Here is a 24,300-nt window from a genome sequence, read left to right as displayed (position 1 = left end):
TTTCTAATAATAATAATGTTTATGAATGTAAACAATGTTATGCATTAAAATTACTGATCGGAGGCTCTGAGTCATATAAAAATGTATTTATTTTCAAGGAAACCATTGAGTAACACTGAATACAACAGGAGTGATCATTCAATAGTCAATAAAACATGTGACTCCTACATCATAAAGATCCCACATACAAGACGTCTTGGAAAACAAGATTTAAAAGCAAACATGTTGGCAATTTGCTGGTGCTACAATTTCATTCTCTTCCCCCCCACATAACAAATTGAGGCGATTCACACCTGTATAGAAAAGTGACAAGATTTTACATCAACTTACAAAGGGCTGGATGTCAAAGTGCAAGATGCCTTAAACCCCCCCTAATGGACTGTCAGATACAAATCTCTAAAATTATAATTCAGCCATCATGGCTCTGTATTCAGTTGAGACCCAAGTCTAGCTTACATTACATTACTTTAAAATATAGTTTCAGAAACATTTTCCTCCCAAAGATCCTTTTTTTTTTTTTTTAACTGCACCTTATTACAGACAACTGCATGTAATGGAGTAAAGCATCACAGGAATAATGCAGGCATACAACAGAAAAGCAGCTGTTTATCAACAACTTCAAACAAAACACACTAACATTTTGTTGGTTTATAAAAAGCAACCGAATCAAAGAATACATACTAAAATCTGAAATGAAAATAAAAAGACTTGAAACCCTTAAACAAAACAATAAAACCTATGTACATGTATTTACAAGTAAATAGAGTGAATATTATACAGGTTTGACTGGCCGTTCAAGGTCAGGCTGAAGCCACCGAGGTCCATATGATCCAACACTGCATGACATTCAGGTTTGTCAATCCAAAATGGTTCTCAAAAGACAAAATACCTTCCAGGAGGGTCGCCTTCAAAGTCGCATTAAAAACAAACAAGTGAAAAGCGGAATAGTCTGCCGCAGCGAACCGATCCGTTTGATCCGAATCTGGTTTGAGGGTTTGTTTGTATAAAAACATCCAGGGCTTTTTTTTGAGTCAATCATAACTTTCAATGTTTTGCATAATTTTAAAAAATAACAATGGCAATGTTTGCAAAGAGAAATCCGTTGAGTATATTCTTCTGGGAGTCCTTTTTTTTTGTTTGTTTGTTTCTTTCCAATGTTGATACCATTTTGAACTGAGAGACGAACACGAGGTCAGTCTGGAGGAAGGAGGTGGTGCAAACGAAACTGCTCTCGGATGTGCGGTCTGACATCTTCATTCTGTGACAAAGAGAGAGATAACGGATTAAAAAAAACTACAAGAAAATGGACGTATTGGTTCAGTGGTAAAGACTTCTAGTTTTACAGCAATGTTGGTAGTAAAGCCTAGGTTATACTCCGAAACGGACTGAACACGGACCGCTGCGGACACTAGAGACTGAAAAAGTTATTTTTATAGTCCATGTTACACACAAGCTCAGTAGATACTCTTATATCTGCCTAAGTATCTGTATAATATTATAGGCACTGTGTCTGTGCATCCAATCTTGAGACTCTCAAAGGGAAAGAGTAGGTTAAATATAAATAACACCACCAGCAGCGTTGGAGTGTTTCCATCAGTCTAATTAGACAGAAGTCTGGATACATACCAGTTCCACAAGCTTCTCGAGGAAAGGAACAAGCTTCAGAAGCTCGTTGTCATTTCTATCCACAAACCAGCTCTCAATAGGGATTCCATTGGAAAGCTGCAAAAGACATTAAAAAACCCATGATGTAGTACCAGTTTAACACACAAACATTATGAAACAAAAGGGTTTTTACTTCAAAGAAAAGTTTACTGGCTGGTGTGAAATAGTTTTACCTGATAGGCAAAGGCTTGGGGTGAGTTGTCGATTATTATAGTCTTGGAAAGATCCCGTCCGAGAATGTTTAGGTCTTTAATGTAATTTCCTTGAACACACACACAGTGCTCACGGAAAAGCCGATGTCTGAAAAAAACACAGGAAGAGAGAACATTGGTGGTTACGTATAGTTAGAAATCTTTTCAACAAGTTCAAACTAAGACGACGAAGAAGCTGGAAACAATAAAACAAAAAAATGGTGATAATCTTTTATTTATTAAAAAAACAGCACTAATGAATTTCACATAGGGTTTAATGTTAAATTAAAAGAATGAACACTTCTAATGGCAGAGAACTGTATTTCCATATAATATATAATTATAAAGATGTGTTTTGCCCATTGTTGCAGGAGATTTCATTTTTAATGTAGTTAGTGTTTTTAAGCATTAAAAATCTGTAAGGCTTCTTAACCTAATCATACAAACGCTAAAAGCAGCATTAACCAGATTGTGTGACAACAGTGATTATCTGCTTTCCATCAACAAAACCGGTTCTTCCTCTTATTTATTAATCTGACAAAGGAAGAGGAAGCAGCGTCCACCCAAACTTTGGAGGATCAGATCAGAAAGCATGGATGTGTGTGTGGAGGATTAACAAAGAAAAAGAAAAAGAAGTACATATGTTGATGCTTATGTAAGTGTTGATGAATGGCTAAGACAAGTGAACTTGATTAACTTGAAAACCAGCAACAGAACTATTGAAACATCCATAACAAAACAACAATTGCACGTCATTTTTTTTATGTGAAGCAGAATTGTTTTCTCAATTATTTGTGGGTTTAAAAGGTTGAAAAAGAAAACAGCAAAGAGCTCAGGCCTTCTCTATCCTGACAAACTGAATATGTTTATCTTTGATGACTTCCCAAGGCCGAGGTTAGAAAAAAAGATATTCATATTCCTTGTTGATTTATGGATTAAAATTTCATCTCGTTTATTGTAGTTGCAGATGCTGTTCAATCAAAACCTGCCTCAGAGTCTTATTTTGTCACTGACCTGACCAACTGTTTTTTCGGATCCAGGATGTTGAGCAACTTGTCGGCGTACACCTTCTTTGAAGCAGTGAAGAGAATAATCTGAAATTGTAATAGACAGCAACAACAAATGAATAATACGTACGTTTAGAGCAGGTCAGATAAAACAGATAAGTTGTTGATAGTCTTTGAAATGAAAGTTGCATCTCACCTCATACATTTGAGACATGCGCTCAAGAAACTCGCGGAAAAAGGGCCTCAACCGAACATACACCTTCAGATTAAAAATGAAGACATGTAAATCACAGCAGCAAGAAAATGGAGACATTTAATTAAAGAATGACATGTAACAGTTTGTACCTGGTATATTACATCTTGAAAGAGCACAGGGAATGTCAGGGCTGCATCTTCTAGCTCATTCAAACTACAGTGGACCAGAGTTTCATCCTGACAAGGGAAAAAAAAATAAAAAAATTCATTGGAAGAATCCATTGAAGTCAAATTACTTTTAATATGAGATACAGTATGAGAAATTGTTCACTGCTTACCAGATCCAAGACGAGAGAAAACTCTGGTGTGCTGCGTGTTTTCAAAGGTAACGCTGGTTTGCGTGTTAACTGCTCTTCTGTCAGTGGAGGCACGTGCTTGATGAAGAAGTACCTTAAAGCAGAGAAAACATAAAAAAGACCCTCATTTAACCAAAACAAAGAAGAATTGTCAAAACAAAGAGCAACACATTTGGAACAACATAAAGTGTCTGTCATCTTGGCTGAAATGTAGGGTAGTAATGTTATGGAGTTTTTCTGTTCACTACTTAATAAATAGAAAATGTGTTCTCAAATTTCAATACAGAGGGGGTCTGAAAAGATTCAAAAAAGTGTTTGAATATTTAAACTAGTGAAACAACTAAACTGTTAAAAAGATTATCTTTAGTCAAGTGAAGCACAGAAGAGGCGTAAACACGGAGTCACATGTCCTCTCAGAGTATTCACACAAAGGCTAGAAGTCTTGTTTTTGTTGCCATCTAGTGGTTGAAAATATCACATAGCAGCCAGCTCTGTTCACGCACCAACATGCAATGTCACCTTGGAAGTGAGACTACCGTATTTTCCGCACTATAAGGCGCACTTAAAAGCCTTTAATTTTCTCAAAAAATGACAGTGCGCCTTATAATCCGGAGCGCTTTATATATGGATCAATTCTGGTTGTGCTTACTGACCTCGAAGCGGTTTTGTGTGGTACACGGCGCTCTGTCAACATGTTTTAGTACGACTTTGGTAAACTACAAAGCCGCACCGCAGCAGCATCACGGCCACCGTAGTCAGGAGCGTCGCGGAGTAATACATACTGTGCTTCACCATAATATTACAGTGTGTGTGTATAAGGACCCCAAAATGGCACCTCAAGAGACACGTTTACGACGCGGACTTCAAACTCAAGGCTGTCAGTCACGCAGGAGAACATGGGAATAGAGCAGCTGCGAGAGAATTCAACATTAATGAATCAATGGTAGGAAGTGGAGGAAGTTTGACTGACTGACTGTTTTGTTTCGCTTAATGCGCCTTATAGTCCGGTGCGCCTTATATATGAAAAAAGATCGAAAATAGACCATTCATTGACAGTGCGCCTTATAATCCAGTGCGCCCTATAGTGCGGAAAATACGGTATATAAATAGAGGGTGTTGTCAAAAGTGCTGAGATGAAACTTTACACCAAATCAGTCGAAATTTAAAGTTCCTTATTTTGTATTTAACAGCTACTTTTTAAACTTATTTGTAAGAAAAGAAAAAAAATAGCGATTGTTGTTATGAGATTCTTAAAAATCAACTTCAACTTACGGATCAAAAACTTCCCATTCCTCTTCATATGAGGTTTCTGGAGGAGCTGTAGGTAGCGCGTGTGGGTAACCACCATCTGGCATACAACCAGGAGCTGGTGAAGACAGAGAGATGGAAACGGAGTTCAAATATTATATATAAACAATGAAGAGTTTCTGTAAGTCAATCTCACATTCATCATCTTTTAACTCAAAAAATGAAACCTGTTCTTGAGGGTTTACTGTCCATATTCTAACACAAATCAGCATAAGCTAAAACTTGCTATTAGAAGTTGAACAACAATTAATCAAAGAACACGTTTATCCCAAATGGTCAAGGGCTCATAGGAAATGCTTTTTATTAAAGGCTGCTTTACAACTGAAATGTTAAATAATAGATAATTATTTTAAAAATATCGGCCAATCATTAAACATATCGAGTAAACCACATGCAGACTGTTGAGCTCTGTACAAAGACTGAATTGTTTAGTTCCGTTATTACAAATGTCAATGGTAATTTGAACGAGGTTTCTTACCTCTGAAACAGAATCTTGCCGTTCCTGTTTCTTTATTATTAAATCATTAAGCAGAGTTTCCCTACAAATACGTATGAAGGAAGTGAAAACTGCCTTTGCATAGAGTTCAAAAGAGCATTTTAACATCCTCCTATAGTAAACCCCACCCATCCGTTCATCAAAGCAGGCTATTGTTTACAGTTTGTATTTTACTTCTGAAAGCATATGATAATGGTCAAACAAGTTTCCCAGATACAAAGAACGAGGTTTAATGTGAAAGTGTCCGTACCCGTTAATGGAGGCATGTCAGTTTCAGTGACTATTTGTCCTTCTTCTATGGATGGATCAGAGGCGATCTGAAGCCTCTGCGGTAACATCGGGGCAGTGTGACACGGAGTGATGCCCTCGGTGGATGTGAGGGTGCTACTTGGCATTTCTTCTGCCGGCTCGATGTCCAGCTGTTTGATGATTTCCTCTGCCTCCATAGCTTGGCCAGGAGAGTCTGAACCAGGAGTGGCTGAATACCAATGACAAGAGCAGCCAATTGACGTATCACAAAGGTTTTTTTTTTTTTTTTTTTACTTTTAATAATCAAATCAAGAACATTTTATATTTTTAGACGTGAATATTTATAGATTCTTTTGTTTTACCAGTTTTAGTTGCTGGTGAAAAAAAGTTAAAGACTGGAGAGAAGATGGTGCCGAGCAGGGTGGTGCGTGGTGGGCTGCTCGCTGCCTCAACGGGGGCCTCCAGTTTACCGTTCGGTTTCATGGGTTTACTGTTGCAGGTCATTGTGTCTAAAAAACAACAACAACTCTTTAATGATAATCTCAAAAGAAAACATCTGTTTAGATCTGGATTGATTATATTACTGTTGGCAAGATGAGACATTTATTTTACAACAGCTTTTTCTGGGTACCTTTGTCTGGAGTTTTCCGGCAAACTCTGGAGACTGTTTTGTTGGAAAGGCCTCTGGTCTGTGGTGTTGAAGTAATTAGATCACCCTCAGGATTACAATCAAGACGACTCCTCTTTGCGGGTATATCCTGCTCCACCTGAGAAAAATAAAAACAGGGACTCAGTACCAATCAAGGTGAGATATTGTTCATGTTATCAGCTTTTCTGTGGCATTTTAGTCTTCTAATTTGAAAATCACCAAGTTATTATAATGAGAAATACAATATTCAGTGTTGTAGAAATAAGTTATGATAGCATATTTTCATAACAGCAATTACATCATGGTACCATTGCGTCTCCATCCACATCTGAATACATGTACTAAATTAGAAATTACACAAAATAAACCTAAACAAAGTAAAAAGTAATCTTTCTTCGGTGCAAACAAAATAATAAGAATCTTTTTTTGTTTCGGCAAAAAAAGACATGCATTTAATTTCACTGCACATTTTACTTTGTGCTGCTGCACCCTTTTACATTAATGTGTCAGCATTTCATAGAAACTGTTTTGAAAGAGTGAGAGAAAAGTTACTAGGTCCAACCTAACAGGATTACTGTTAGGACTTTTAAGTAAAGTGACTCCGCTACTTTTTCACTACTCAGACACCCATGTAATGAGGTAAACGGGGTTGTGAGGTACATTTTTTTTAAACAGGCTCAAGATAAAGCAAAGCAATGTCTTTAATGGGAGAAAGTTTTGTTTTTTAGACAAATGTTCATGGCCTGCTCTATTTTTATAGTTGGCAATAAGTTGACCATTTTGAATGTATAACAGCTGTAAGATTGCAAATAGAGGAAGTCCACAAAAAGCCAGTAGGAAACAATGTTGGCTGTGGTGAGGCTTTCTGTTGAGCGTCTAAAAACACTCCTACTTATTATGTGTGAGTCACCGTTTCAAATTACCAGCACAAAATGCCTCCGAGGCACTGCTTTCTCTGCATAAAGTAAGAGTGTGTGCTCATACATGTATCAATATGTTACAGCGAGAAAAAAATAAAATTGTAAAAAGAGCAATTGGGAATTCTGATGTAAGCCCACCTTGACAGCATTTCCGCGGATGAATTTCTTTATAGTGGAGAAAAGGCCTGTTTCATTCTTCTGCATTTTGCCTCGACCTCTCACCGGGGATGGCTCCACTTCACGGTGTTTCCGTTTGGCCTGGGACGGGTGGGTTCGACGGCCAAAGTTCGGCTGCTGAGGAGCTTTACGCACTCTCAGCTTCATCATGCTCCAACGTCACATAGAAAAATCTGACAAAGGGGTAAAACAATAAGTTAGGAAACATTTTACTAATAATGAAAACCAACTCACTCTGAGAAATATAAATGTGTGTGTCTACAGATTCCTTGTTTCACTGAAGAAAAGAACAAAGTTGTTCAACAACAAGCAGCTTTACAAGAACTGTGTCCGAATAAAATCGTCTAAAACTGGCAAATTTTTGATAGTGCCAAATTTTGATCTGTACCAGAAACGTACTGAGCTTTCCTGCCCTATACGTTGCATCTTAAGATAATTCTTTATTAGTCCCGCAGTGGGGAAATTTACATTACATTAAATGAATCACCGGGATAATGTTACTTACATTACAGTCATTTAGCAAAGCGACTTACAATAAGTGTATTCAACATAGGTATTCAAGAGAACTACTAGTCACCAGAAGTCATACTTGTTTACAATTCATTTTTCAAAGACATTTGAATTTTGTACAGTACAGGTCAAAAGTTTCGACACACCTTCTCATTCAATGGTTTTTCTTTATTTAAATTTTTTTCTACATTGAAGATTAATATTCAAGACATCCAAACTATGAAGGAACACATATGGAATTATGTGGAAACAAACAAATGCTCAACAAACCAGAATATGTTTTAGATTTTAGATTCCTCAAAGTAGTTGAATGAGAAGGTGTGTCCAACCTTTTGACTGGTACTGTACATGACTAAATGATCTATAAATAAAAGATGCATGTTTTGGGGACATTTTAATTCAGAAGGAAAGAGAGAAAAAAATAAAATAATAATAATAATAAAAAAAAATCAAACATGTAGCTACATGTTTTTTCAAATAACTTAAATGTAATGTGACCCAGTCATCCAAAAACAATCCCAACAATTATTACTACACCTCTTCGTGATGGTCCCAGTGCTGGTATTGACTAAACAGAAGCTATTGCAAAAATTATTTTCTATTAATATATTTGTATAAATGTAACGAATCACTGGATAGTATTCAACATAAGTGTGTTGCATGAGACCATTATACATTACATTACATTACAGTCATTTAGCAGACGCTTTTATCCAAAGCGACTTACAGGAAGTGTATTCAACATAGGTATTCAAGAGAACTACTAGTCACCAGAAGTCATAAGTGCATCTCCTTTCTTAAACAAGCATCTTAAAGCATAAGCCAGAGCAAAAGTATAGTGCAGAGGCAAATTACTACGAGAACTATTATACTTTGAGTAATGCGGGCAAGTCATCATGAAGGTGTTTTTCTATAAATATATATATCAAAAGTTAAAAAGTTTGGACACACCTTCTCATTCAATTACTTTGAAGAATCTAAAATATAAAACATATTCTGGTTTGTTGAGCATTTGTTTGTTTACCACATAATTCCATATGTGTTCCTTCATAGTTTGGATGTCTTCAATATTAATCTACAGTAGAAAAAAATAAATAAAGACAGAGAAACCATTGAATGAGAAGGTGTGTCCAAACTTTTGACTGGTACTGTATATGTATATATATATATATATATATATATATATATAAATAAATACATAATAAACACAGTAGTGCAGTGGGCGGTGTGGCGGTGACGTCACGTGATAAACATGAATGGTAACGGGGAGCGCGAGGCCTTCAATGCGTTCACACCGAGCTCGTGTTCAGTGTGATTAAAAACACACGTGTGAGGTCGGCGGTGCTGCAGCCTCATCCTCCATACCTGTCGCTGACGTAAGACCCTGTAGCACGACAGCGTCGCACAACGTCGCTGTGTGTTAGCCGCGGCTAACGCTAAGCAGAAGCGGCTACAGCTAGTTAGCTCTCATGCTAACACATCGCTCATGGCAGAGGCCGTGACATTATTCACTGCAGCTCCTACGGGACTTCTCACACGTATCCCAGTGCACATATACGTCATTAACAAGCAAACAATCTGCTAATTCACCGGCATGATAGGAAGCATTAGTCGGGTTAGCCATCATTTTGTTAGCCTCCATAATCACGTCCGTTAGACTACGCCCCCTCCGTTAGCTAGCTAGCATTAGCCGCTAGCATTAGCCGCTAGCTAGCTAACGCTCCGTCTTTGTTGACATGTTGACGCCGCTACTCACGGATGATCTCGTGGGCTCCTCGTACAGCTCTCGGCCGCGGCCACCGGTAGAGGTCGGGCCGCGGTTGTTGTCCGTCGCTCGGTAGCTAGTCACAGACCAAACATGTCTGCGGACGCCATTTCCCGCCTCATCACAAACATAGCGCTGGTGATGCGCAGGGGAATGCGACACACGCACACACACACATATATATGCACGCACACACACGTACGCGCGTAACCAACGTAACGGAGACCAGAGTCAAAGGGGACTCGCTGCTGCACTGCCTCCTGCTGGTGGTGTTGTGCTACTACAAGGAAGCATAAAAAATAAAATGTAGGAGACTCTCTTAGAGATATTTTCAAGCTGTTTTCTGTTGCATGGTTTGTTTAAAGCAGAATGGCAATAAAAAAGGTGTATTGATTGGTTTTTATTTGTACTGTATCACTCCCTGCACAACTGCAATCTGACGGCAGTAAAGACTTTTAGTTTAAAGAGTTACTTCACACTTGAATGTATTTTTTAAGATGTGAACTAAATGGTACGACTGTAGTTTGATGAAGCGCTTTCCAAACATATAAAAGTCTGTATTTCATGGGTTCAAAATGGTACAACATCTACAGCTACTGTTTTTAATCAGCCTTCAACCTTGCAGGTCAATGCTGTTAACAGTCGGGATTCAAAGTATCTTAGTCATGAAATGTATCTTAAAATAGATAGTTAACACCAAAAGAGCAACAACTGCCTCAAACATCCAAGTGCTTCCCACTGGGAAATATCTCAAGAGTTATTGAGTGATATCTCTGTGACATATGGCACAGACTTTCATGAACCCCACAGGATTAATCTTTTTTTTTTTGCAGCTATTAGGAATGAGAGTGGATCACAATTTAACTTAATGGTAGCTAGATCAAAGAGCTATTGTAGGAGAGATACCTTCACATTGATGAACTATGGTTGAAAATATATTAAACAGGGAATACAAGCAAGCAAATACAGATGGTAGGACAGGTGATCTGAATTGCATGTCTTATAACTGTAGATGGACTTGGAAAACTTTGAACCGGCGATGAAGAGACTTTGAAAACACACTGTGCATTCCGCTGCATTAGCAAGAAAACTCGATTCAAACATTACTTCAACTCTACAGTGTTTGAGAATGAGACTGGATCACAATTTAACTTAATGGTAGCTTTACTCTGATCAGTCAGATGCAGATCAAAGAGCCATTGTAGGAGAGATACCTTCACATTGATGAACTATGGTTGAAAAAAAATATGAAACAGGGAATACAAGCAAGCAAATACAGATGGTAGGACAGGTGATCTGAATTTCATGTCTTATTACAGTAGATGGACTTGGAAAAAGCCCTGGCTGTCCAAACCTTGAACCGGCGATGAAGACACTTTGAAAACACACTGTGCATTCAGCTGCATTAGCAGGAGAACTTAATTCAAACAAATTCCAAAGCAAGTTTCAGGCCCTAAGGCACAACTTTCATACCTCAGTGACATGAACTCCTGCCAAGAGATAACTGTAAATCAACGGACTAATCTCTGTACAGGGTACGAAATCCTGAGAACCAAAAATCTATGGATGACATTTGATGCCTGGAAGGAAAGAGTTTTTAAATCCCAAACCATAGGAATTTTCAGTAATGTAAAGTACACGAAATCTTGCAGTTAATGAGCAAAAAGATGTAATTCCCCTCCCGATAACCGATATCGCTACAGCGCCATGACAAAGTAAACATTTTCTGTATTTAAAGCTAATTTAGTAGTGTACACATTACAATTTTGCATGCAGACAATGTGGACTTGACAGTTTCGCAGAAGGGTTGTGTCTTCAGCCCTGAGAAAAACAAACGATATACAGAAATCACAGCAAAACTAAGTGAAATATAACATTCAATATTTAAGTAAAACTGTTGGATGTAAAATAACAAAGTGCAACAAGGTTGAAACTATATTGATTATATTTTATCAGCATTTTCAGTTGGTTAATTTTACACAGTCATTTTATGATTAAAGAGCAATGAATACAACAATGACTTTCGCACCGACTGTTTGAACACCAAGATGTTTACTACTCAGTTAGGCACTCATAGAAAAGTAATCCCCATGCATAAAACTCTATTTCTAGCATGGATGTTTAAGTGTAAGAAAATACCTCTGTAATTTGCATGGTTATGGTCAAGCATTACCACAAGACAATCACTGGTATAAAATGTTTGGTAGCACAAATGATTAACAAAGAAATACATTTCGCATTTAAGCTAGAGACAAACCTGAAGACTATCGAAATCCTAAAAAGACAAAAAACCACACAAATAATAGACTTCAACCAATATACACAATTTTGGTGTAACCATCTGAAAAAAAGTATAGTTCTATACTGTAATCAATGACTATGTCAGCACAATGTTTTTACAGCAGTATAGTTGTGAATCCCTCCAATATCCTTCAAAAACAAATTATAATGTAATTGTACCAAAACACAACATTTTTAGTTGTTCATTTATACTACGTGACCATTTTAAAAAAGGCCAACTTTGCTCAGCTTATTAGATGTTCTAGTGCAACATGAACTACAGTAGATTCTCTGCAGCACAAAAGTGAAAGAAAACTTAGGAACAGACTAGCTGTCTTCAGTTAGGCTGTGGGACTTAAGGTAAAACCTACTGGCTCCGGGGGTTGAAAAATTAAAAAATGTCATAAAAACATTTGTTCTAGGCTCCTTGAGAAATCTCACAGCTTATTGATCACAGCAGCAAGAACTTAAATTGAATGTACCACCAAATTAACAAAATGATTGACCTTAGCAGCCAAAAATAACTGCAGAGATGAGTGTAAAAGTTTTTTTTTCACCGTCTCATTACAGCGCACAGCTTTATTTCATAGTAATAACAATGCATCTCTTACTGCAGGTTTAACTAAACCTAGATATTTAAAAATTCACGATGACGTCACCAAACTTGTTGTGATTAGTCATGATGTCCAAGCCACAAATATAACCACCACACTAGCTGCTATATGTGTCCACCCTTTTAGAGAATGATGGATTTAATGCTGTACTTATTTCCCTAAGAGTTTAGGGATGATCACTGATGGGGAGGTTTCATTTCATTCCAAGATGGAAGATTTTCCTGTATGGTCCTGGTCCTCCCCACAGGCCCCTGACGCAAGACAAATACAGAACAATAATTAAATGTGGTCTGATTCATTACTACCAACTATTAACATGCTGTGAATTAACTTTATACATACCGCAGAAGCCCATGCCAATAGAGGTGAGGCATCACATCAGCTTTCATGTGGTACATGAGTCTTCTCTCTTTCGCTTGGTTGATGGGAAATGTTTCCAGTGGTTGTCCATTGTAGTCAAACTCCGCCAGAATCACTGTGTTGTAGCTTGTAACCAAGGGACACGAGGTGTAGCCGTCATACTGTAAACAAGGAGGTTACCGATTATGTATTTGCACAATTTTAAAAACTCAAAAAGAGCAATCATGATTTATGTTTATGTGTCACTTACTATCTTATCTGGCTTCTCATTTTTCATTACTTTGCTGATGGTTCTGTTCAAGATAGCAGTCTGTGCAGCTGAGAATGAGAAAAGAAAAGGCAAGCTTTTACAATAAATGTGTAAGGGCTCTTTTTTATCACTAAAGATGTGACCCAGATTATCCTACATACTAATTCTGTACAGTGTCTACAACAACTGTTTTAGCAGATAGTATAAAAAAAATAAACCTACCTTACCACTTTATGCTAACAGGACATGACACATAATGTGCAATGTTTACAGAAATGCTAGCGGCCCCCAAAGGGCTGTGTTAATACACAGTAAATAGGAAAATTGTTGGATAGATTTAAAAAAATGGAAGCAACATCAGGTGCCCTGCTACTATTGGGGCATAACATTTAAAGTCAGACATTTGGTGGTGTGAAATAAAATGCAATGTTTTTGCCATCCACATGCATATTCATTATCCACTTAACATGCAAGATGTCAGTGGGCTGAAGCACATCCCAGCACACGCTGGGCAAGAGGCAGGGAGGGCACAAACTGAACAGATCCCCAGCTTATCACAGAGCAGACAGACACTCGCATCCATGGACAATTTAGTTTTTTCCAATTCACCTAACAGGTTTGTCTATGAACTGTGGATCCAGAGGATAACAGGGAGACCATTCAAACATAACATCAGCTCCAGTACAGAAAGTCCCCTGTAGATTTTGACCTAAAGTTTTCTTACTGCTAGGCTACAGTGCTAACCACTAAACCACCATGCTGCCATGTCATGCTTTCACCTTATAAAAAGGGTGTCCTCTGTATGGAAGCCACAACGTTGTCAGACGTAGGGTACATTAGCTTCCATGTAATTCCTGTAAAATTGGTGTGCAACTTCCCTTGAATTGAGAGGCAAAGTAGATTTAGTCTTCAGTTGCCTACAGAATTTTTATATTTTAACCAGGAGAAATCTGTTATGGCAACATGTCCTATTGTTGGATGAGATAGCCGTTTGTTTATGAAAAAGTGCTAACATTCAGCCACTAGATGTCTCACTCTCCCTCCCCCGTTGTATTGCATTCACTTCACTACAAGTGGTTGCCAGTTCTGGCAAGGATGCATGTGGGAGTGTGAACAGCTATGTTGTGCATCCAGGTTTTAAAGGACTGTTCCTTACTGAACCGTCAAACTCTATTTATTTGTTTTTCCCCACACTCACTGGCAACTGGATCGCCTACAACAGAGATACCACACGATACTAATTATACTATTGGCTCCTTGCTAGGAGCGGCAACCAAATGTCAGATATCTTCCCAAGAGATAAAGAAAACATTAATTTTCAAACCGTCAAAATTGTATAAATGTATAATTTACAATCATTATGATTTTTTTTTTAAAGGAAAGCGTTACTTTTATTTGCCATCTTTGTAAGAGCTCTGTGGATGTTTTATAATAAAAAAATATCCTTCTACATGAATATGTTATCAATATGACCTTAACTTTAAACAATGTATATAAGAAATTTCATCACTTTGAGACTAACTGAAGAAGGGCAACAAGGGAGGACAATGCACCCGTTTGGTATCTTGCAATGAAATAGAAATACAATTTTGACTTGCTGGTTGTACTAGAACAAATGCATATAAAAAAAAAAAAAAAAGATTAAAATATCTTGAGATATTTCCCAGTGGGAAGCGCTTGGATGTGTGAGGCAGTTGTTGCTCTTTTGGTGTACTATCTATTTTAAGATACATTTCATGACTAAGATACTTTGAATCCCGACTGTTAACAGCATTGACCTGCAAGGTTGAAGGCTGATTAAAAACAGTAGCTGTAGATGTTGTACCATTTTGAACCCATGAAATACAGACTTTTATATGATTGGAAAGAAATGTCAAAAGCATTGATGTGCTTCATCAAACTACAGTCGTACCATTTAGTTCACAGCTTAAAAAATACATTCAAGTGTGTAGTAACTCTTTAAACTAAAGTCTTTACTGCCATCAGATTGCAGTTGGGCAGGAAGTGATAAGTACTAATGGATTTACAACCCGATATTATCATCAGAGATGGAAAGTTGCCAGAAGCTTCCAATCATTTAACCATCATTAAACAGGAAATGACACAAAACCAGGAAATGAAATTAGCTAAACACAGAGGGTTAAACTTTTTCTCCCTGTGTGTTTGTGTCACGTGCAAAACATTACTTTGGTAAATCAAATGTGCAATCAGGATTGGGTCAGATTACTATGAAATGTAGCCAGTTATTGAACACAAATTCCATTGATTGTTTTGTAATGAGTAACATAATCCAATGGATTGCAAAATAAATGTAATCTAATCTGAATATGTTGGGTTACTGCAAAATCAAACATTGAAAATATTGCCCCTTATACAAAGAGAAAAAGGTAGCAGCCACAAGATTTGAGTTCTACAAATATTCCTTTTTCCCCTCTCTAAACATCTCAATACATTTTCAATGCAAATTAAATGCATTTGCATATTCAATATTTACAGTTGGTCAAAACAAACCCCTACAAAACACTGGTATAATTTGGTTGTTGGGTGCGGTTTCTTTAGTGAACGTTTTTCTGTGATGTGATTGCAAAATCCCGATGAAATGTAATCCGTTATTCCTGAACCCTTTGTGCAATCCACTTTTGAGGAAAGTTCTTTCTTCAATTTACAAAATCACAAGCAGTTAACATTAAATGTAAGTGCATGAACTTTATGCAACAATTGAGAGCATTCCAGAGATGCAATGGTGCAATGTTGAAGCTAATGACACGAAAATCACTTACCAACAGCAGCACCCGTTTTGGCTGTGGGCAGGTTTGTACAGTCTCCAATCCCAAACACATTTGGATATTTCTTATGTTGGAGGTTGTCTTTGTTGACATCCAACCAGCCGGCCTCATCTGCCAGTGGACTGCCTTTAATCACCAGACTGGGTCCCATTGGTGGTGTGACATGAAGCATTTCATACTAATAAGAAAAACAAAAGAGTTTCAGTTATTCACAGGAGTTTCTTTTTCTAATTTGGCAGTTATTTAGGTGCAAATAGTGAAATAATGTTTAGTGCATTAGGTTGTTCCTAACAAAAAGCAGAACAGACTAAACTTTTAAGGATTTGAAGAGGAAGGAAATGACAAAGCACAGTGTGTAATAGTTTGTCCAGTGTACACAGCAGTCATTAATATATGTAAAAGCGACGGTTACCTCAAACACTTTGGTTTCGCCTGGTTTATCAAGATTTTCAAACACAGCTTCTTGCTTATCTGCCCGCACTTCAATCAGGTTTTGCCTCAGGTTCACTTGTAGGTCTCGTCGTTTCACAATGTCCCACAATGACTCAGCATATTTCTTGATCCCAAAGAGCACAGGTAGCGATGTGTTGTATATTATATTTGCCTTTGCCCTTTTTCCTGTCTTGGATAGCAACATGAAAAAACATTTTCCTTTAATTTGGAGAACCACACTTGATAGTTTCAAAGTGTACTGCATTATCATTACATTTCGGAAATGTAAGTACTTTTCTGAGATAGGCATCCGATAGGTACATGATCTTCTGTGGAGCTCCAGCACATTTCACAGGAGTGTTTGGGAAAGTGAACACAGCGTTTCCCTCTTTGAAGTCCTGCAGTGCTTTCCACGTTTTCTCCACAGTTTGGACCGAGTAGTTTGACCCGATCTTTGGATGTTCAAATCCTTCTGGTAGTCCTTTGATCTACATAAAAGAAGAGAGTAAGTTACCTGGAATGTAACTGAACTGATATACAATTGCACACGTTTAAAATAAGATCAAAAGGAACTTTATTACTCTAGAGTATTTATTAATCCTGTGCCCGAGATTGATCAAAAATCACAAAAGCTGTTAAAGCAATAGAGTAAAAATATAAACATATATAAACAATACAGTGTATAAGAAGTTATACTAACACCAGTAAAAAATACAATTGCAGGTATAAACTAAAATAGAAAAGTAACGCATGTGCATGATATTAAGAGTAATAAAGGCAATGATATGGGGAAAAATGTAAAGTAATATTGCACATGATATCTGCAAAATTGCACATCTGCAAATTTCCCCACTGCGGGACTAATAAAGGATTATCTTATCTTATCTTATGATATATTTAAACTAACATGCACACGATATTGAAATGTAACATTGCACAATGTTCAAAAAGTAATATTGTACATGATATGGTAAAGAACAAAGCATTACCCTTACCTTCTCAAAATGGATTTGTAAACCAAGAGCCACAATCAAATACTCGTAGGAGATCTGCAATGTGAAAGAAAGCACAAGTAAGACAAAATGCACATAGATCATAATCATTTAAAAATAATCAAGTTAATATACAAACTACCACTCAATGCTGAGCCAGTGGATGACACATTATAAAGCAACTATATAACTTCAATATGCATACTGTAAAACAACAGGTTCCTAATTCAAACGTACTTCAGTCCCATCGTCTGTGCGGACAGTATTTGTGTCTGGGTTTATTTCCTGAACTTTAGATTTCACCCACTTCACTCCAGAGGGCATAACACTCGCAGTGGATCGACCTGATGAGGTTAAAGTTTTCGCACCAGCACCAACCAAAGTCCAAATTGGTTGATAGTAGTGCATCTGCAGAAATAGAAAAGTTGTTAAGGAACCAGTTTTATGACACAATGGGAAATACTCTGAATGAATGAAAGCCACCAGATTCCATGATCTGTGGTTTAAATTGTCTTCTAGTGATACACAAAGAGAGGTAAGGCAGATAATCATAATCCACCGGATCCTTGCCTCATTGGGCTCCACAACAGCCACATTCTCAGCTCCCATCATCCTCTTCATTCTTGCACTCATTGAAATGCCCCCAGTTCCTCCTCCGACAACAAGCATTTTATAGTGCTGTTTGGCAGGGGCACGGCTGCTCGTGTGGACGTGAGCGATGGCAATGCCTTGGGAGTGGAACCTCCTCAGACAACCAAGTGCAGCCATCATGTGTCTGAAAAGACAACGATGGTTGGCAATGAACTCCAATGTACAGATCTGTCAACATCCTGCACTGGCAGTTTTGGCTGCTACATAGTTACAATTTGACTATCAGGAGTTAGAAAGTAACTAGTTTTGCCTTTTAGTGTAATTAGTACTTTAAATGACCTCAAGTGAGGTTGGATGGGAATTAGATTTTAGACATTTAATGTTCTAACATGCACTGAAGACAACAAGATCATGACTTTGATAGTAGCTTCACCACCCATAGCCAATGTATAGGGACCATGCCAGATAATTTGACCTGACAAAACACACACACAAACACACAGCAGAATATCTTCTTTAAGTTTACTCAACATGTTGTAGAATAAACATTTGCATGATAAGGGAAGAGCTGTGAAGCCTGTCCTCTTAGCTGCTGCATGCTGCGTCACAGAGCCGCAGCACTGGGACGTGGAAATGGAGAGTTGCATGATATTTACCTTGAACAGCACGACTGATCACCCGCCCGTTGAACAGTCTACAGGCGTTAATTTAAACCAAAATCCGGGAGAATTAAGTCCGACCTGCTCCGACTCTGCAGGACTTTTTCATAAACTGTGTGCGGCGCCACCCGATGTGAACTCTAACACCACCCTTCCTTCTAGAGGCGGGCGAAGAGCCTATGGAAGTACAGAACGTTCCGCCTTCTCCGTCATTCGACCATGACGAGTCAGAACAGTTTTACCTGTCAGATGAACCATAATAAGAGTTAGAACAGTAACATTGTACAAGTCACTTTCTAGGAAGGTCGGAAACATGAACCCTGAAAAAGGTGTTGAAATAAATAAATATAAATATTAATTTATGTTGAAATGAAATCAGATGAGATAATCCCATATGGATAATCCTATAGTCTACATTTGCAATATTGTTGAATACCAGTTATATGCTTGATTTTATTCAAATTACATTTCAGAAAATGAACACTAGCAAGACTGGCATAGTAATGGATCCAGATAGTTAAATATACCAGTCTAAACCTGACTTAGTAAGTGCTTCAATTTATTAAAAATAATGAGTTTATTGCTGTGCGTTACATTCATATCAGAATGTCTACGGACGCAAAGCTAACATGAGTGGAAGTAATGGACACAATGTGCTTGTTTTTGTCGGCGCAAATGGTCCTCATTTGTAGATATGCCCTTTTTTAAAGTTACAGCTCACTTTTATCAATAAAATAAAATCACTTTGTAGACCCCCTGACCAAGTGCTTTGAGAATCCCTGATCTATACCAGCCCGCAACTAAATAACAGCAGGGCAAAAATAGGCTACCCAAAATTTGACCAATAAGGCTGAAACTTTGAGAGACGGTCAAAATGACTCTGCTATCTTATAATCTTCATGTGTGGCGTCACCCAATAGTTTACATTAGCAAACTGGACCCTACAGTGACTAACTACCGCCTCACATTTCAGTAAGTATCTCTGTAACACAAGACATATACTACAGCATAACGTCAGCACTGTAACCTCTTCACATTCTGTTTATGTTTATTCTGGCCAGATCTTACACATTGCACCTTTCAACGTCATAGCACCTTCAACTGACTTCCCAGAAATGTTATGTTGTATAACTTGGCTGTCAAAATGTTGACTATTCTGCTTTTCAGTATCAAATTTGGGTGTGGCTGTTTGACTGTAAGTCTGCCCTGTATGAACAAACAAAATAAAATTTGAACTAGTAGTTGCTTCCCTTTGTACGAAAGAGGATTAGGGCTACTGAGTTTTTATTTTAGAATCCAGACTTTAAACTCAGGACTCAGACATACATTTTTCACATGTGGCCCTGATTCTCTTCTGTGCCTTTGTCTCTTGGCTTAGCTAGTAGTGAAACGAACATTAAGCAACTGCAATTGCTGATTGGGAATGTCACATTTTCCAGCTTTACATGAATGCACCAAACTGGACTGTAGGCATCAATCTATTTATTACATATAGCCTAGTGTCTTGATTATTGTATATGATTAATTCTCCAATGTAAAACATGTTAACTGTCACAGTTACTGCACACATATGTGATGCAGAATAATTGGAGAATGAGCTATTGTGCAATAAGGAATAGACAGTTGTGGCCTTTGGAACAGTTAAATCTCTTTATTATGAGATCAGGTGGTTTTATATTCCTGCAGCCTCACCCTCTCCACACCTGTCTGTGTATGAAACAGAAAAGAAACACTAGTTCTGTTTTTAGCAGACAATGTATGAGTTAAATTCTAAATCGGAGCTGAAAGAAGAGACCTTAATGTGGAAGGAGGCCGACTCTTCAAACCCCTTAGTGAATGATCACAGATAGTTCAACATTTAAAAATAGTATGCATATTTTGTACTTTTTAACAGTCGTTTTGTTACTTTGAAAGGACGCTGTGGTCAAAAACAGTTGAATAGCACCTGCAGACAGAGATCTTGATATGTAGCCATCATAAGAAAACCAAGAGTCTTCCCCACATTGTTATCTGGTTTAACACACGGTGTCATCTAACAGAGATGACTGGGCAGCTGTTAAAATGAGAATACTATTGGGAGGGGCCCATTGGCAATTTAGTTTATAGCTTTTAGAAGTATTACCTGGTTTAAATATGAGTGGAGTCTGAACTTCATGCCTGTTGTATTGTTTTACTGTGGCGCCACACTGATATGGTGTGGCTGATCTCAATATAACATTTATATTATTCAAGGCTCCATGAGGGAATTTAAGTATAGTGGTACTGGTATAAATTTGACTCTTTTAGCGTTTCCTAGAAACTAAATCTCTGGTTCATAAAAAAAAAATTGTTTACATCAATTCATTTAATATCAGAAACAACTAAATAAAAAGCCTTGTAAATGTCACGGATGGTGTGTGGACCCAAGAGCAGTACGACGAGGAGACAGATAAAGTTCTGGAGCTTTATTTGAAGCTGAGAACACAGCAGACAGACAGGCAGGATATGACTCACAGTGGGAAACAGGCAAGGGATTAGGCAGACAGAAACCAGAGGAAGCGGAGGCTAATCTCGTGGTCTGGGACAGAAGGCTGAGACGGTTAACCGGGGCAGAGGCAAGGTAGGAATACCGTGGTCTGGGACAGAAGGCTGAGTCGGTTAACCGGGGCAGAGGCAAGGCAGGGAAGTCCAAACATGCAGGGTCGGCAACGGGAAATCAGTCCACGGGAAATTGCTGGAAAGTGTAGCATGAAAACAACGAACGATCTGGCAGCGAGTGTGTGAATGAGTGGGGCATTTATACTGCAGGGTGTAGGTGCAGCAGAGTGAGCAGGTGAGAGGGATTGTGCTGATGAGGTGGGTGTGGCAGACAGGTGCACTGCATGAGGCTAATTAGATGAGTGAGGGAGAGTGTGGTGAGAGAGAGGGGGCTGGGCTGTGAGCTGGAAGTGGAACTGGGAGTGGCCGGAGTGAACTGAGAGAGAGTGACAGGCAGGTGAACAGAGTGAGCCATTTAGGTGAGTGAGACAGAGTGACAGGGAGTATGGAGCTACTGACAGTATGGAGGAAGAACTGTGACAGTAAATATGAACCAAGTGATCTTAATACAACAATATGATTAAAAGAAGATTGAGAGGGCACTTATAGACAACAGAGTTGGTTTAGATAAGATTTATAAGAAAATAGATACATTTATATAATAATATAAAGAAAAAGAAAAATAGCAAATTTTCCATTTAATCACTTATTTGTATGATTGTAATTCCTAAACACACATGGATAACTTTTAGAAGTCCACTTAATAGCACTTAGGGGTTTTAACCTTAGATGACTTCTTGCTATTATTTCCCACAATGAATCAGCATATTTGGACTCCAAACAGCACTCAGTGTTGTGTTATGTACTAAATTAATCTTTGTTCTTATCCCCTATCTTAAAGATGTAACTCACCAGGTGGTTGAGGGAATAACAATCTACCTCTAGCTCACTCGGTCAAACGTTTGCCCCATGCAGGCCGAGTCCTTTCCAGCCTGGGTTCAATTCAGAACAGCAGGTCTTTGCTACGTGTCGTCCTCTGAGTCTGAAGCATGAGAAAATAAGGATAAGAAGTTATAATTTGGGGAATTCTCATCCTTTGAATATGTGTTGTTTAAGATGGAAATGAAATTCTCGCCGAGTATAGTTGCATACAGGCCCCCAAAATACTCACAATTTTACAGAGATACTTTTAATTACCTGCATTACTGTTAGGATGTTCACATAGCGGTTGAAGTTTAAAAGCAGGAGGCTTGACACAGAGGGTTATGTGCAGACCAACCAGGTGTTTATTCTACCAACAGTCAACAAATAAACATGAAAACATTTCAAATAATGGAGCAGGGGCAGCATGTGGGAATGGAGATGAATGAGAAATGGATGAATGTTCAAGTGGGTGATATTATCAAACTAGAGAATAATCAGTTTGTTGCTGTGAGTAAAATGACTGTTAAATTGGATAAATTCTTACTGCTGATTGATTTTATTGAAGTTCTTATGAGAGGATGTTCGATTCTGTCTCTCATGTTTACATAAAAGAGATTTGAGGTCAACAATTAAAGGTTTCTCTGGGGGGGATTCAGAAGCTGCTGACCACCATGCAGGTTCAGAGGGCAGAGATTGATTTATTGCCCTTTCTCTCGTTTCATATTGGTTTTACACGCAGGCTGACATCCCCTCCTCTGTAGTAGTGAGCCCTATGGACTGTGCTATATTGAAACTGCAGAGCTAGATGGGTAAGTGCTAAAGTAAAACTGAAGAACTCTAAAAACTGCAAACTATTGTATGTGTAAGGAAGTAAACCAGGAGATTATGATTGTTTTTGCACAAATTAAATGTATATTAACAGTAAACTTGTTTTAAGTTACATTTCTACTTTCTACCCATTTCTCACCAAACAGAGAGACAAATCTGAAAGTTCGTCAGACTTTGACCGTCACCTCAGATTTGGGGGATATTACCAAGCTGATGGACTTTGATGGTGAGAGGACACTTTACTTTTTTTAAAATCTTATACACTGGTGTAAATGAATCACCTGTGGATGTTGTGGTATCACAAGAAATGACCCAAACGTAGGACACTGACACAGAGGTCTTATCTTTAATAAGATGTATTGTGAGAACAATCTGGGCGAGGATGAGTGATGGTGGCAGGCTGAGTTGCACGAGTGTAGAAAACAGGGGAGCAAGTAGTCAGGCCAACAAGAATCCTGGATAACAGGAAATAAAAAGAATTAGGTAATTAGTTCAGACACAAGAATACTAGGAAAACGTAATCTGACGAGGAGTGGTTGACAAGCTGGGGCAGATACACGGCAGGCCGATGAGAAGCAGGCATGCGTGCAAAATGGGAGGGAGAATTAGCTGACAGTGAACAGATTTATATGACGAGAAGAGCGCCAGGTGGACCATGCCCACACACAGACGTAAGGGAGGTGCTGGAACCACAGGAAACCGTACAGCTGCTTTCCAAATGGGATCATTTTTCCTTCAGCTTTTTGTCCATACTGCAGCTGCTCTTACAAAGTACGTGCTGTTACTTGCATTATGCATTCAGTTGGAATATACTTCTTCATCATAACATTGCACCTTGAACTTTCACCCTCAATATATATATATCCGCTGCTCATATATTCACTGCACATACAATTTTCAGTTCAAGTTTAAATGTTATGAGGAAATAGTATATCCCAATTGAATACATACTACTGCATGCAATAGTGCATACTTTGTTAGGGCACATGAAGTATGTACTTAAAGTTAAAAGAAAAGTATGTGATTTGGAACGCAACTCGTGGGTCAGAAAAGCATGCAAGCTAAATGTGACAGGATGCTTTAGGACATCCTGGTATTTTTGGCATACTGAATTTGACATGTATTGGGACATACTAAATGTATTTCTGGCATACTAAATAGTATGTAGTATGGGTATTGAACACATAGTTCTAAATAACGATAGCACGGCCACCACCATGACAGTGGACACTTCAGGCGTCTTGTATGTTGAGTTGCGACTTTGTAGAGTGAATGCTAGTCTACTGTATGAACTTTATTCTGGAGAGACAACAAACACCCTCTGAATAATCCGAAAATGCTGCTGCGAGGTTATGTGCTACAAAACACTGAGTGGTGCTTTGGGATGGTCATCTTTGCTGGTATGATTTTTATTTTCAATCTTTCAATATCCAAAATCTCCAGATCCATTAGCAATAAACCACCTTATTGTTGGTGATGAAAAAACATAAAAAACACACTTTAGACAGTTGTTGCTGCACAACATTTGAATGATCATTATCAAACACCAAACATGATTTTGTTCTTAGTCTGCGTCCCA

At 38.2% G+C, this 24,300-nt stretch overlaps 2 protein-coding genes across 2 annotated transcripts; both read right to left on the bottom strand.

Annotated features, from left to right (window-relative positions):
* Window positions 1-71: 71 nt before the first annotated feature.
* Window positions 72-9,649, bottom strand: ctdspl2a (CTD (carboxy-terminal domain, RNA polymerase II, polypeptide A) small phosphatase like 2a). The gene is made up of 13 exons (XM_054619204.1): window positions 9,480-9,649; window positions 7,175-7,386; window positions 6,099-6,234; window positions 5,830-5,976; window positions 5,469-5,696; window positions 4,687-4,780; window positions 3,397-3,508; window positions 3,209-3,295; window positions 3,060-3,122; window positions 2,871-2,950; window positions 1,839-1,965; window positions 1,627-1,722; window positions 72-1,258 (listed from the first exon to the last, which is right to left on the bottom strand). The coding sequence occupies exons 2-13, from the start codon at window positions 7,361-7,363 to the stop codon at window positions 1,193-1,195; spliced, it is 1,425 nt and encodes a 474-aa protein (XP_054475179.1). The 5' UTR covers window positions 7,364-7,386; window positions 9,480-9,649; the 3' UTR covers window positions 72-1,192.
* Window positions 9,650-10,426: 777 nt separating this feature from the next.
* sqor (sulfide quinone oxidoreductase) lies at window positions 10,427-18,607 on the bottom strand. The gene is made up of 10 exons (XM_054619206.1): window positions 18,450-18,607; window positions 17,773-17,977; window positions 17,440-17,610; window positions 17,206-17,259; window positions 16,504-16,698; window positions 16,191-16,400; window positions 15,773-15,956; window positions 12,993-13,060; window positions 12,725-12,903; window positions 10,427-12,633 (listed from the first exon to the last, which is right to left on the bottom strand). Exons 2-10 carry the CDS (start codon window positions 17,971-17,973, stop codon window positions 12,576-12,578), a joined length of 1,320 nt encoding a protein of 439 aa, XP_054475181.1. The 5' UTR covers window positions 17,974-17,977; window positions 18,450-18,607; the 3' UTR covers window positions 10,427-12,575.
* Between the last annotated feature and the right edge of the window lie 5,693 nt (window positions 18,608-24,300).

This window comes from Anoplopoma fimbria, chromosome 19 (assembly GCF_027596085.1).
Source record: "Anoplopoma fimbria isolate UVic2021 breed Golden Eagle Sablefish chromosome 19, Afim_UVic_2022, whole genome shotgun sequence".
Taxonomy (NCBI): domain Eukaryota; kingdom Metazoa; phylum Chordata; class Actinopteri; order Perciformes; family Anoplopomatidae; genus Anoplopoma; species Anoplopoma fimbria.
This window is presented reverse-complemented; position numbering and strand designations above follow the sequence as displayed.

Bases quoted from the DNA above. Each gene is read 5' to 3' on its own strand.
- ctdspl2a (XM_054619204.1), bottom strand. From the start codon at position 7,363: ATGATGAAGCTGAGAGTGCGTAAAGCTCCTCAGCAGCCGAACTTTGGC. The intron at 3,296-3,396 runs GTAAGCAGTGAA...TTCCCTTGTCAG, and splicing joins TTTCTCTCGTCTTGGATCTG to GATGAAACTCTGGTCCACTG. The intron at 1,723-1,838 runs GTAAAACTATTT...TGTCTTTTGCAG, and splicing joins CCCAAGCCTTTGCCTATCAG to CTTTCCAATGGAATCCCTAT.
- sqor (XM_054619206.1), bottom strand. From the start codon at position 17,973: ATGATGGCTGCACTTGGTTGTCTGAGGAGGTTCCACTCCCAAGGCATT. The intron at 17,611-17,772 runs GCAAGGATCCGG...CTATTTCTGCAG, and splicing joins CTGTTGTGGAGCCCAATGAG to ATGCACTACTATCAACCAAT. The intron at 16,699-17,205 runs GTAAGGGTAATG...TCTTTTATGTAG, and splicing joins TACAAATCCATTTTGAGAAG to ATCAAAGGACTACCAGAAGG.